The 12,202-nt window shown below is 57.6% G+C and overlaps 1 protein-coding gene across 3 annotated transcripts in view; it reads right to left on the bottom strand.

Annotated features, from left to right (window-relative positions):
* Positions 1-3,890: 3,890 nt before the first annotated feature.
* Positions 3,891-12,202, bottom strand: part of PDE2A (phosphodiesterase 2A) — a 68,780-nt gene continuing 60,468 nt past the window's right edge. For all 3 annotated transcript variants that reach the window (XM_070383788.1, XM_070383789.1, XM_070383790.1), the window contains 15 exons: positions 11,971-12,043; positions 11,653-11,830; positions 11,324-11,436; positions 10,586-10,663; positions 9,596-9,718; positions 9,108-9,178; positions 8,713-8,835; positions 8,300-8,387; positions 8,015-8,062; positions 6,902-6,976; positions 6,651-6,750; positions 6,289-6,401; positions 5,882-5,920; positions 5,666-5,772; positions 3,891-5,321 (listed from right to left, as the gene is read on the bottom strand). In XM_070383788.1, the coding sequence (XP_070239889.1) occupies positions 5,111-5,321; positions 5,666-5,772; positions 5,882-5,920; positions 6,289-6,401; positions 6,651-6,750; positions 6,902-6,976; positions 8,015-8,062; positions 8,300-8,387; positions 8,713-8,835; positions 9,108-9,178; positions 9,596-9,718; positions 10,586-10,663; positions 11,324-11,436; positions 11,653-11,830; positions 11,971-12,043 (1,540 nt within the window). In that variant the 3' untranslated portion in view covers positions 3,891-5,110. The remainder of the gene's footprint in view (positions 5,322-5,665; positions 5,773-5,881; positions 5,921-6,288; positions 6,402-6,650; positions 6,751-6,901; positions 6,977-8,014; positions 8,063-8,299; positions 8,388-8,712; positions 8,836-9,107; positions 9,179-9,595; positions 9,719-10,585; positions 10,664-11,323; positions 11,437-11,652; positions 11,831-11,970; positions 12,044-12,202) is intronic.

Here is a 12,202-nt window from a genome sequence, read left to right as displayed (position 1 = left end):
TTCTCCAATGCATGAAAGTGAAAAGTGAAAGTGAAGTCGCTCAGTCGTGTCCGACTCTTAGCGACCCCATGGCCTGCAGCCTACCAGGTTCCTCCGTCCATGGGATTTTCCAGGCAAGAGTACTGGAGTGGGTTGCCATACCTTAGTGGGTTGCTATTTCCTAATTCAGGGGTCTTCCCAACCCAGAGAGGGAACCCACATCTCTCGAGTCTCCTGCATTGACAGGCAGATTCTTTTCCACTGTGCCGCCTGGGACGCCTACACTGAGGAGGGATGTGGGAAATCAAAGCTGAGGCAGATGTGTTCCTGCCCTTACCAGGCTTCCTAACTGAGGAGAGAAGCCACACGCACCCAGCAGGCACACACTGCCCGGGAAGTCTCAGCTGAGAGCCAGAGGAATGGTTCAGGCGGCAGATGTGGAGAGAAAAGAGGGTCAGCGATTTTAACCCGCACATCCCCTCCCGCACCCTGTCCCCAGCACAGGGCCGAGGCGGGGGCAGTGATGTGCGAGACACAGACCAGCTCTCCAGGTCTGGTCTGAAACGTGAGTTCTAGGTGGGACCTGAAGAAGCAGAGACTGCCATCCCTGGGAAAGGTGGTGGGGAGCCCTGAGCCAGAAATTGGGAGCTGGTGCCCATCCCTACGCTACCTCTGGATCTCTGTGTGGACTTAAAGGTCCCTGCCATTTCCTGGTCCCAGCCTCCTCATCTGACCCTGGATCTGATTTTACTCTGAGGGAGGCTCCTATCAGCTGAGCTTCTGGCCTCAGTTTCTCTTGCCCACAAAGGGGACAATAATCCTGTCCATCCTTGGGAGAGCCCCCCAGTCAAGCGATGGTTCTTTTCCTCCAGCTACTCTCAAGAGAAGATGAAGAAGCCCCAGGAGTTTGTGTAGAAGCGAGCGGACAGGCAACGGTTGACTGTCCAAGGCAACAGGCCTGAGGCACGTGCTTTCTGCCAACCCAGCTCCTCACTTTTACCTCTCCCCAACTCCCACCCCACTGCACCCCAGACTACTTTTTGTTAGTTCCCAGGATTCCATGCTTCCCGCTTCCTACCCAGTCCTATGGTTTCTCCAGGGATGATTTAGGAATGGAGGGTGGCAGCCATCTTGTCAGGGAGTAGCAACACCTTCTTTCTCGGGTCTACCCCGCCAGTCTTCAAACTTGAGGGTGTACTTCCCGTCTGGTAGGGACCCATCCTAGTACGCCCTCAGAGAACAATCTGGCTGTGCCGTCTATAAGCATATTTTACTCACACAACATACCCTCCTGTACCCCGAAGGCCTCCAGCGAACTCATCACCCCAGTCAGTGAGCGCGGGGACAGGAGTGAGGTTAGCCCCCACCACACACCTGCCACCTGCCCTTCTCAGACCTCCGGGGAGGTGAGGCCAGCGGGGGCTCGGCGCCACCTGGTGGCCATAAGCAGCGCTACACGCCACCAGCCTCTTCACGCCCTTTCATGTGCCCCACCCGCTCCCCGCAACACACAGGCACACAGCGCTGATCCCAAACCCTTCTCAGGGGCCCCAGTCCACTTGCTCACCACTCCTTCCTGCCACAGTCCTGAGGAGGCAGACGGAGACCCTGCGCTCCTGAATCTCCTTCCTCTATCCCAGAGAAGAGCCCTTGGAGAGGAGTCAGGCTCACATCCCAACCTTGGCTGATTACTTAACCTCCTGGACTTCACCTTTCTAGTCTGCAGAACGAGATAATATTGTCTACGCCCAGAATCGTGGTTTCCTGTAAAATGAAACCATTAAGTTGGAGGGCAGGGCAGTTACCAGGAGCCCTGGGGGGCCTAGGCCTGTATTCTCCAACCGGATGAGAGCTGCCTGCAGGCTCTGCAGAAGCAGGGTCCTCCTCCCACCTTCCTCCGGCCCCCACCCCTGGCAGCCCCCAAACAGCTGCCCCACCCATCTTCCCTGGGGACTCACCTCCTGCCAGAGACTCCACCCAGCACCTGGTGGCCCGGGTGGGTGGCACCTGAGCAGCTGCCCAGGGCTGTTCAAGAGCAGGTTCCTTTTCCAGGGCACTTGCCAATCCCGCCTCCGCCCCCATCCAATTGAGCACAAGTTGTGTGAGTGCAAAGTGTCTTCAACTCCTCCTTGGCCCAGCCTAGGCCACTTAGCATCCACTTTAGGATGATCCCCTCCCAACTGCTCTCCTGCAGTCCTTGCTTCATCTTCTTGCAGGACCTTCTAAAATGCACGCCTGAGCCCCCATTTCCTCGTGCCCACAGTCAAGCTGAACTCCGCAATCTGGCATTCATGGCCCTCCCTGATCTGGCCTTAGCTCTCTCCATTCTCGTGTGTCAGCCACTCTCCTTCTCTGAGCAGCAGCGTTTGTAGGAGCAGTTCCTTCTCCCAGGAGTGCCTTGCCCCCTTTGCCCGCAGGAAAACCCCTGCTCATCTTCCAAACCTCGCTGTGGTTTTCTCAGGCCCCTGCCTGGGGCCATAGGTATCATGGCCTGTGTCTCCCCTGCCAGGCTGTTAGACCCTCCAGACCAGGGTCGAGGATGAATTTAGCTCTGGGCCTCAGCATAGGGTCCTGCAGCGCAGGAGAAGATATCTGTGAGTTGTTTAATTCGGAGGAAAGGAGGGATGTGTCATAGCATGGGCCTTGAACAGAATTAAATGTCCACGAGGGAGGGCAGGCACAGGGGGAAGGAGAGGAAGGCTCAGGGGTGGGTACCTAGGTTGAGCTTCCACTTTGCCCAAAGGCCTGTGGAAGAGGACACACACACACACACACACACTCTCTCTCTCTCTCTCTCTCTCAGGGTCGAGGGTCACAGGCACCTGTGTTAGCCCACACCAACGCTGGTGTCAGCTGGGCACAATTAGAGTAATCCTCTTCTGTCAGCCTGGAGCCAGGAAGTGACTCACTCCCACCTGGGGGCCCACTGACTGGCCTGGGGTCTGTGCTATGAGAGGACAGACTCAGGGGGCCCAAAGCAGGGGCTGAGCAGGGGAGGGGCCTGGACCCCACAGCCCCACGGGCAGGCTAGAAGCCCTGGGACCGTTCAGCCAGAGAAACAGATTCCAAACCAGAATAAACTGCCAGGCATGAGATGCAGACAAGTTCTATGGTCCTGGACACCCTGACGTGTCAACCGACAAGGCCGATACCCTGAGGCCATTGTGGGCAAACACAGGACCATTGCCTCCCAACCCTCCCCCACCAGGAAAGGAGAGCCTAGTGCCCAGCCCCTTAACATGCCAACCTTTACTGATCTGGGAGAAATGAAGAGGAAGAGAAGATGGGAGGGCTCCAGGCAAGGTGGGCGTGGGGTCTGGAGACTGCCAATCAGAGCTTCCTCCTGGTCACCAGTCTGGAGTCTGCCCCTCTGTCTGTGCAGAAGCAAACCTCACAGCCAGGAGAGCAGGGAAATCAACCCCACAGACAACCCAGGGCTGTATTTGATACACAGTCAGACTCAGGGCTACCCCTTTGGCTGGATTTACAGGGACACAGACAGGTATCCCTGTGGCTAGGAGAGGGTTCAGAGGCTCAGGCCTTGTCTGTAAGGGCATGCATGACTAAGGTAGACCAGCAGACAGAGGGTCTAGAAGGAGCGCCAGGTCACCTCCTGCAGGCAGCCTCCTTGATTGCTTCAGTCTCTCATTTCTCCATTTCCAGTCCACAAACAACTGCCTCATGCTCAGGCCTCTGCATCTGCCATCTCCACCTCAGTACCCAGAATCTGGCACAGGACTGGTCTGGGGTAGCCCGACAGATCCAGGACTCCCACAGAAGAGGGGCTAGGCAGCAGGGATGGGAGTTCCAGTAGCCTGGGAGTTCTTAAAGGCATTTGCCTTCCCTGATGCTGTTTCCCCACCACCAACAACCTCATGCACAAAGCCTGCAGACAGCCCCGTGGCGGAGGGTTGGTAGAAAGAAATAGATTTATTCTCATGTACAAAGCGGTCAGCCCACGGAACCATATACAACAGTTGCACAGAGTCCTAGAAAAAACGCATCTCTCTAAAGGCAACTCAGAATAGGTAAGGCAGGTGGCCCCCCTCCCCCCACCCCACAACACATACAGAACAAAACAGAGAAAGGAGAAGCCAGTGGCCAGGATGACCCCAGAGCTCCGGCCCTACGGGGTCTCCCAAGCCCCGGGGCACAGGTGGATATGGCCTTGAAGAGGAGAGAGGCCCTGCCAGGCTGAGGCAAGGTCCCCCTCTGGCTGTAGGAATGGGGAAGGGGCTCCGGCTAAGGGGGTATACTCAGGGGGCCACTGAGGGACTCAGTGTCAGCTCTGTGCCCAAGGGGGCCAGGGACCCTCGGTGGCCTCTCCTGGGACTCCACAGAACTATGGGGACTTGGATCTAAAAGGGGTCTTAGAGAATGGATTGTCTCACCCTACTGTTTCGCAGAGAGGGGAAGGGACTTGCCCAGCATCACACAGCCAGGAGGAAGCATGGCTGACCCATGCTGGGCCTGCCTCCCAACCCAGGGATCCTTCCTTCTCACTGTTCTTATCCTCCTCTCTTCCTGAGCCCCCTCTCCCCAGAGCACTGCACTGGCCCCCTGGCAGCGTCCTCCTGGGACCCTTATATCCCCAGGTCCCGGTCCTCACCATAAGTACAAAGGCAGTCCTCTGGGCCACAGGTGGTCCCATGGCTACTTCTAGTCCTCCAGCCAGGCTGATAACTGTCTCTAAGACCCACCCTTTGCCCACTCAGATGTCTCATGTTCTTGCCTGAGGATCCTGGGAGCCAGTGAGGGTGCCCCCACAGGAAAGGGCACAGGTCTGGTAGGGCAGGAATGGGGCCCAGAAGAAACCATCCGGCTGCCTCAGAGAAGGAGTGGCCTGGAGGGTGGGGACTTGCCAAGGTGCGGTCAGAGGTGCAGAGCAGGGTCCACTGCTCACTGGTTACCCCTGTGCTCTCAGAGGACAAGTGACAAAGTCCCAGTGAGGCTGAAGTCTTCCATTATACAGACAAGAAAGCCGAGGCCCGGGAAGGTCAGACCTCGCTCGGGTCACATGGGAAGTCCTGGCCTAGAATCCAGGACCCTTGGCTCTGGTCCCAGGGCGTGCGGCCAGGCCCGTGGAGGCTTGTGGGAGGAGGCCTGGGCAGGGAGGGGTCCCAGGAGGGACTCACTCAGCATCAAGGCTGCAACAGCCATTGATGGGAGCCCTAGCGCCATCCAGGTCAGGCACCTCATACTCCTCGTCCAGGAAGTCCAACGAGTTGTTGCTCGGGAGGCCTCGGATGGTGAACTTGTGTGACACCTTGGTCCAGTGCTCACGATTAGAGGCCACGCGTTCGTACAACTCGGCCGCCTTGGGGAACAGGTCTTGCAGCAGCCTGGGGGTGGATAGGGGCAGGTTTAGAGGTCAGAAGGCAGACTGGGAGCAGCAAGAAATATCAGGGCTGGACCACAGGTAGAACTTCCACAAGAGCATGAGGCATAAGATTGGAAGCTCAAGGAGAGCTTGAGCATCTCTTTCCATAAGGGACCAAGGATAAAGCAAATGGTACATTTAGGGGCAAAGCAAGAGACGGCTGTGCTCGGAGACAAGGAGAGGATGAGGTGGAGCAGGGCCAGGCCAGCGCAGCGCTTGTGTCTGCTGTGATGGCCACAGCCAGCCCCGTCCCACTCCCATACCATCCCTGGGCAGTGTCCCCAGCAGGCCCCTGAGCTCACTCACTTGTAGATGGGCATTGCGATGTGCTCCATGAAGCTGATCTGCAGCTCGGGGATGTAGGCCTTCTCACGGTCCATCATCTCCATCGGCCTGTTGCCCATGGCCTTCTCCTGCAGGCATCAAGTCGTCAGGCCTGTCTGGCCCTCTCCATGCTCCAGAAACATCTAGGGCTAGGAACCCTCCCCCAACCTGGGCACCCTGAGGTCGCACCCCACATACCAAGTCTCCCTGGGAGAAGAACTCTTTGTAGATCAGCTCCTGAAAGGTCAACACTCTCATTACTTCCTATGAGTGTGATCCACCCGCCCACGCTCCTCCATAGCCCATTCCCAAGGGGGCAAACTGCGGCACTGGGACCTCAGGACCCGTCCTCACCATCCCTGGCCTAGGAGGAGGACGGTGGCTGGGTTCTGGCCCGTCTTCCACCAGCCACTCACTGATTTGCTGGGTGACCCCCCCGGTGAGTCCAGTCCCCTCCCTCAATCTCTCCACTGTCACCTGAGGTGGTCTGGGTTTCTGTCTTCCCCACAGGCTGAGCTCAGCACTGGGAGGGCGTGCAGGCTGCAGGAGCCACACAGAGCCAGGCAGGGTGTACAGCCTGCGCCTTCCCAAGGAGTGGCACTTACCGCGATCTTCCTCGTGGTCTTCCAGCCCTTGGTCTGGTCGGAGAGGTCACAGGAGGTCATAAGGAGGCAGAGAAGGAGGTTGTGGTGCTGCTTGTTGGTTCGATCATAGCCCACTGTCGGGGAGAGAACAGGGTCAAGGAGAGGGACCCAGCATCCTGGGTCCCTGAGAGCAAGGCCCCAGGGCCCATCCCAAAGTGGCACAGGGAATTCAGCACCCTGGATGGGAGCCAGGGATGCAGAGCTGGGTCTGCCTGGTGGGCTGATGTTGGAAGGGATGGGTCTGAACCCTGGGGGTGCCCTCCAGGCGAGTCCCCTCTTGGTGGTCCTTCCCCGATCTAGAGACCCAGGCTAGAGGCAGGCACCTTCGGCCATCTTTTGGAGGTCCTTGAAGATGCGGAGGTGGTGGGCCAGATCTGTGGCCAAGATGATGTCCCGCATCAGGTCCAACATGCGCTGATAATCCTGGGTGGGGGTGGGGGTACAGGGTCAAGGCCCAGACACCCCATCCCCTACTCCCCTAAACCTCAGGAACCTCCACCCCTCGGGTCTACCTCTCCCACATCAGGCCAGCTCCCAGCTCCCACTCCCTGCCCCCCACCCCCAGCCCCATCACCTTCCGGGAGAAGTGGTCAAAGATGTTGCAGCCGTGGGTGTTGAGGATGGCAATGGCCTGAGCGAAGTGGTGCCTCTGTGGGGAGAGGCGTGGTAGGGGCCCAGCTGGGGTGGGGGTGCTCCTCCTCACTGACCCCAAGGGAGGAAGCAAGCCAGCCTAGCCCTGGCCCCCAAACTGAGCAGAGCAGGCAGAACTGGGGAGTCGAGGGCTGGGGGCCAGTTCCCTTTCTGTGCTCTGTTTCGACCCTCCATATGACCCTGGGCAAGTCCCTGGCCATGTCTGAGCCTCAGATTCCTCAGCTGTCAGTCGGACGGACACGATAAGGTGAGCTCTGAGGGCCTCTCAAGCTGGAATGAATCTGAAATGATCCCTTGGAGTCTTCGACACTAATTCATGCAGGAAACATTTGTATGCTGACAGGGAAGGGCAGTGATGAGGCGAGGGCAAGACCCCTGTCTTCTGACGCTGAAGGGCTGTCACTCAGAGGAGGAGCCGACTCAGCCCAGGGCGTGGAGGGCAGGAGACAGGCTGCCACCAGGCCTCCCAGGAGGAAGCGAGCCCCTTGTCTCTGGGGGCGTGCAAGCAGGAGCAGTTCCAGAGGGGTGTTGTTGGGGGCAGAGTGGGGCAAGGCAACCTTGAAAGTTTGGTTTCCACTCATGCCAAGCCCTGTGCCAGATGCAGGGAACTCAGAGATGTCTCCGATTTTGTTTCTGCCTCCAGGAGCTCCATTGGGGGTGGGCAGACACAAATCAGTCTCAGGCAAAACTGAGCATGACGGGACAAGGAGCCCATGCCAAGCTGGGAGCAGAGGGGGTTTCACAGGGTGTCCTTAGACATGCAAAGAGAAACAGGCTAACTACAAGGCCTCCCTGGGCAAACCTGGGCTCGGGCAGAACCTGCAGCCTGACTGGCACCCCCAGCCACATGGGTACCCTTCCAAGCTCATCGGGAACAAGAGTCAGATGTGCCCTGGGGGTGCTGCAGCTCTCCCAGTCTGGGTGGAAAGCAGGGCTTGGCATGGGGAGGAGCCGGGCCACAGTCTAGCTTCATGTTAATAAGTCATTGGCCTTAAAGGGACAATGGGGATGGGGATACTGGGCAGAATGGTGGTACCTCCATGACAGAGCCTTCCGAGCTGTAGAGCGCGGCCAGCACAGATTTCTGGAAAAACCAAAGAAAACTCCATCACTCCTGACATCCAGAGGCATATTAGGCACAGAACAGCCCAGCTCCTCCCACCCCCTCAGCACTCCTGCATCTCCCATAGCCTGGGAGAGCCTCCTCCTGTCTCTCAACCGGCTCCTGGTCTCATGAGCTCCCGCCACCCCTCAGGCTGGAGGGGTGAGGCTCCCAGACACCCCGGGGAGGGTGCCCACTGTGAGGAGGGCAGGGTCTCACCGAGGCCACCTGGAAGGAGTTGTTTGTGCCTCTGTGGTCCAGGTCGTGACACATGCAGGAAATAAACAAGGCAAAGATCTCCATGTCCCTGGTTGGGAGGAGACAGAGGACACAGAGGTGAGCCACAGCTCCCTCCTCCACAGGAGGGCCAGCTGGAGGAGATGGCTATAAGAAGAGGAACTGCTCCGTGGTCAGTGATTGAGCTCTTGACCACACATGTCCGGGAACCACTTGCACAGGGGCTCAGGAACCTGTGTCCCCATCTTGGAAAGAGGCCTTGTACCTTTCACACTGGGCTGTTAAGAGGATCCTGTGAGGCAATGCATGGAAAGTCTGCCGCACAGGAGGTGCGGTTCTGTCTCCAGGAAGGGGACCCCAGCAGCTGCCAGATGGGCACAGGGGCAGCCACTCACTCGAGGTAGTTGGTGAGCTCCAGGTTCTTGTAGAGCAGGTAGCAGAAGTGGGAGACAGAAAAGGCGTGCATCCAGTTGTGGTAGGGGGGATCCCGGTAGCCCTTCTTCACCATCAAACAGAACCTGGGGGTGGGGAGAGGGCAGCACATGGGCCTCAGGCTCTCCTCCTCCAGCAAGCCCTCCAAGCTCTGTCCTGCCCCATTCCCTCTCTTTTCTCAAGGTTCTGTGAATTGCCTCTCACTGGTGGATCCCCCCACCATTACAAGTCTGGGCCTCCCCTAGACATCCTCAGAGGTCCTTCCCAGAGCACAGGGAGCAATGGATGTGAGAGCAGAGGGCAAAGGAGGCAGAGACGGGGCTGCTGGCACACAGAGCGGAGGGCTGGGCGTACACACCGGGCCAGTGTCGGGCAGTCAATTTTGTAGTTATTGATGAAATTCATGTCCTGCAGCATGCTCAGGATGGCCTGGACAGAGCAGAAGGAGGGATCAGAGAGACTGTCAGTTTCAAGATGCACCCCACTCCCCTTACCTTGGCCCTTCTTGAAGCCTCCAAAATGTTGGAGTCTTAGAACTTTTAAACTTGAGAACCAAAAAATGGTACAGCCAAGCATTCTTGGAGCCATGAACTTAGAAACAGGAGATCTAAGAACTCTTGGAACCAAGTTCCCACAAAGTCTTAGAAAAACAGGGAGGGAGATGCCAATCCTGAGGCCATCGTTGGTTCCAGTCCAGCCCCTTGGCAGGCCCTGTGGCCCACGCTGGCAGACCACATGCCCCCTCCATCTCTTGATGACTCGGTCCTGCCAGGAATTTCCTATGCACATCTAACTTCCATCTCTGGCTGTCCGTCCTCCACAGTCAGGCGGGGTGAGCCGGCTCACCATGGAAGTGTCATCCTCGGGCAGAGAGCGAGGAGTGTATGTGAAACTGGCAAAGTTGGAGTCGATGGCAGCCACAGGCTGGATCCCGTCATGGAGAAGTTTGGTGTACTCGTCATCAGAGACCTGGAGGGGACCAGCCAGGGCATCAGAAGACAGCCTCCACCCCATCCAACATCTTCAACCTCAAATGCCCACAGTGGCAGGGACCTCCCACTAGAATGCACCCCAGTTGGGTCTTCCATGGGTTGTCACTGGGCAGGAGAACACCATCCTCCCCTCGCCATCCTGCAGCCAACCTACTGTGCCTCCTTGCCTGGGCCCACCCTCATCTGTAACCGCCTCTCCTTGTCAAAGGGTGTTCTCTGCCTTTGTTGACACCTGCCTTTCTTGACACTATGGCGGCCTTCCACAGACAATAACTCAAAGATTTCTTCTTTGGGGAGGACCATCCCAGAGCCAATCCTTCCTGCTACAGTTTTGACCCCAGCCACAAAGTCTGGGGCCATTTGGTTTGGACACAGAGGAGACGAAATGTTCAAATGAACAATGACCATCACATACTCTGAACTAAAGTTCCAGACAGCTTGTCCTGCACAGGGTCTGGGGGATGGGACTGCCTAGGACTGCAGGACCACTGTACATAAGGGAGCTGCAGGAGGACCCTGAGTGGGCTTCCCATCTGTCAGCAGTTCCCAGGATGGGAATTATCCCTGGACATGGGGAACACCGGTGTGAACCATGCTCTCCACTGGGCTGAGTCTTGCTGCCAGCTTTGGGGCTGAACCAGAAATTGCTTTGCAGAGAGGCTGCCCCGAAGGAGAGCAGGAGAGCAAAAGCCCAGGCACTGCTCTTATCTTCAAGAGAGGGTGATCTGAAAGCCCAGCCTGATCCTGGGCACCAGAGGATTCATGGAGCTAGGGGAGGAACAGGGAGACTACAGGGGACCCTGGGGGCCTGAGAAGGAGGGTAGAAGCTCTGTGCAGGGCTCACCTTCATGTGGTACATCATCATCTCATTGGCAAGGTGGCTGCGATACTGCGCCTCATTCACTTTCTTGTATAGGAGGGACTTGTGGGGGAGAGAGGGAAAGACAGGGCTCAAGCAAGGTGGCTGTGAAATACCCAGGACCAGGACAAAGGGATCAGATAGAACCTCCCCCAACTCCTGTCCCATGCTGGGCCTAGTCTGAGCCTTCAAGGTCCAGCCCAGAGTAAGGAGCCCTCTCCAACTTTCATCCAGACCTGCCCTCACTCCTCCTCCCCAGGGCCTCTTAGCACTTGATCTAGCACTTTGCATGCTCTCCTGAGTCTGCCCCAGCTTCAGTGATGGAGCCTGAGGCCCCTAATGGAGAAAAAGAAGCAAGGAGGGGGGATAGCGTTAAGGATCTAGGGGTCAGATTCCCGGGTCAGAGCTGCCAGTTATGGACAATGAGACCCAACAATCCCCACAAGAAGCTAAACAGGGGCTCAGGTTGAGGTTGCTTTCGGAAAAGGGGGAAATAAAACATAGTCCTAGGAGGCTAACTGGACAGGATTGGAAATAGTATCCCCAATTTTCTGATGGGAAACTGAGGCCAGAAGTGACCAGTAGGTACTGAAGACTGCACAGCAACCCAGCAGCAGAGCTCTGAGCCCCAGGGGCGGGTGCAAACCCATCTGGACAGCAAGGAGGGCCATTGTGGAGAGGAGAACAGAGGGTCCTGCATGGGCCTGCCCCTGTCCCGCTCACATGGGCAATGCTGATGCCACAGTAGATGGAGAAGGCTGTAGCCAGGTCTTCATCAAACTTGCTGAACCATGGTCCATTGATCTTGTTTACCAGCTCGGCCACACCGATGACCTCTGGGGACCAAAGAGGAGCTAAGATGAGCCAGTGGACGTGTCTGATGATCTGTCCTCCCAGGGTATCCTCAAGGGACATCACAGGCTTGGGAAACCCCATCCCTTCGGCCCGGGGATGCTAGGGTGGTAGAGACGGCTTGTGGACCTTCTGCTCGGCTCCGCCCCATCCTTTCAGGCCCCGCCCCGGCCCTCTTCCGGAGCCACCACAACCCGCACCCTGGTTCTCGTTCTTGATGGGGAAGCAGAGGATGTTGCGCGTCCGGAAGCCGGTGCTGTCGTCCACGCCTCGGTAGAAAAGCGGATGTGCGTAAGCATCTGGGATGTTTAGGATCTGGCCGGTGGTCGCCACATGACCCGCGATGCCCTGGTCAGCGGGAATGCGGATCTCATAGCTCTGCCGGGGCAGGAATGGAGTTGAGAGAAGGGTTAGTGGCCGGTCACAGAGCGGACGATCAAACGTAGGGCCTGCTCCCCCGAGGACTCCTGGCCCCCAGGACCACGGCCACACCCTCCCCCCACACAGCCCTGCCTCACCTCATCTTCCACCACACCCCCATCGAACACCTTGGCCACCAGCTCGTTCTGATCCAGCAGGAACACAGAGCAGCTGTGGAGAGATGGCATTGGTCCACAGGGCCCTGACACCCCTCTGTGACCACCCCTCAAATCTCAGGACTTGAGGTGAAGCCTAGATTTCTGAGGCCGGGAGGGAGTGACCTATGGTGAGACTCTCCTCAGGGCTAGCTGACTCCAGACATTAGTTAAG

The sequence above is a fragment of the Bos mutus genome, chromosome 15 (assembly GCF_027580195.1).
Source record: "Bos mutus isolate GX-2022 chromosome 15, NWIPB_WYAK_1.1, whole genome shotgun sequence".
NCBI lineage: Eukaryota > Metazoa > Chordata > Mammalia > Artiodactyla > Bovidae > Bos > Bos mutus.
Note: the sequence above shows the minus strand (reverse complement) of the source record. Positions and strands in the feature narration are given on the sequence as shown.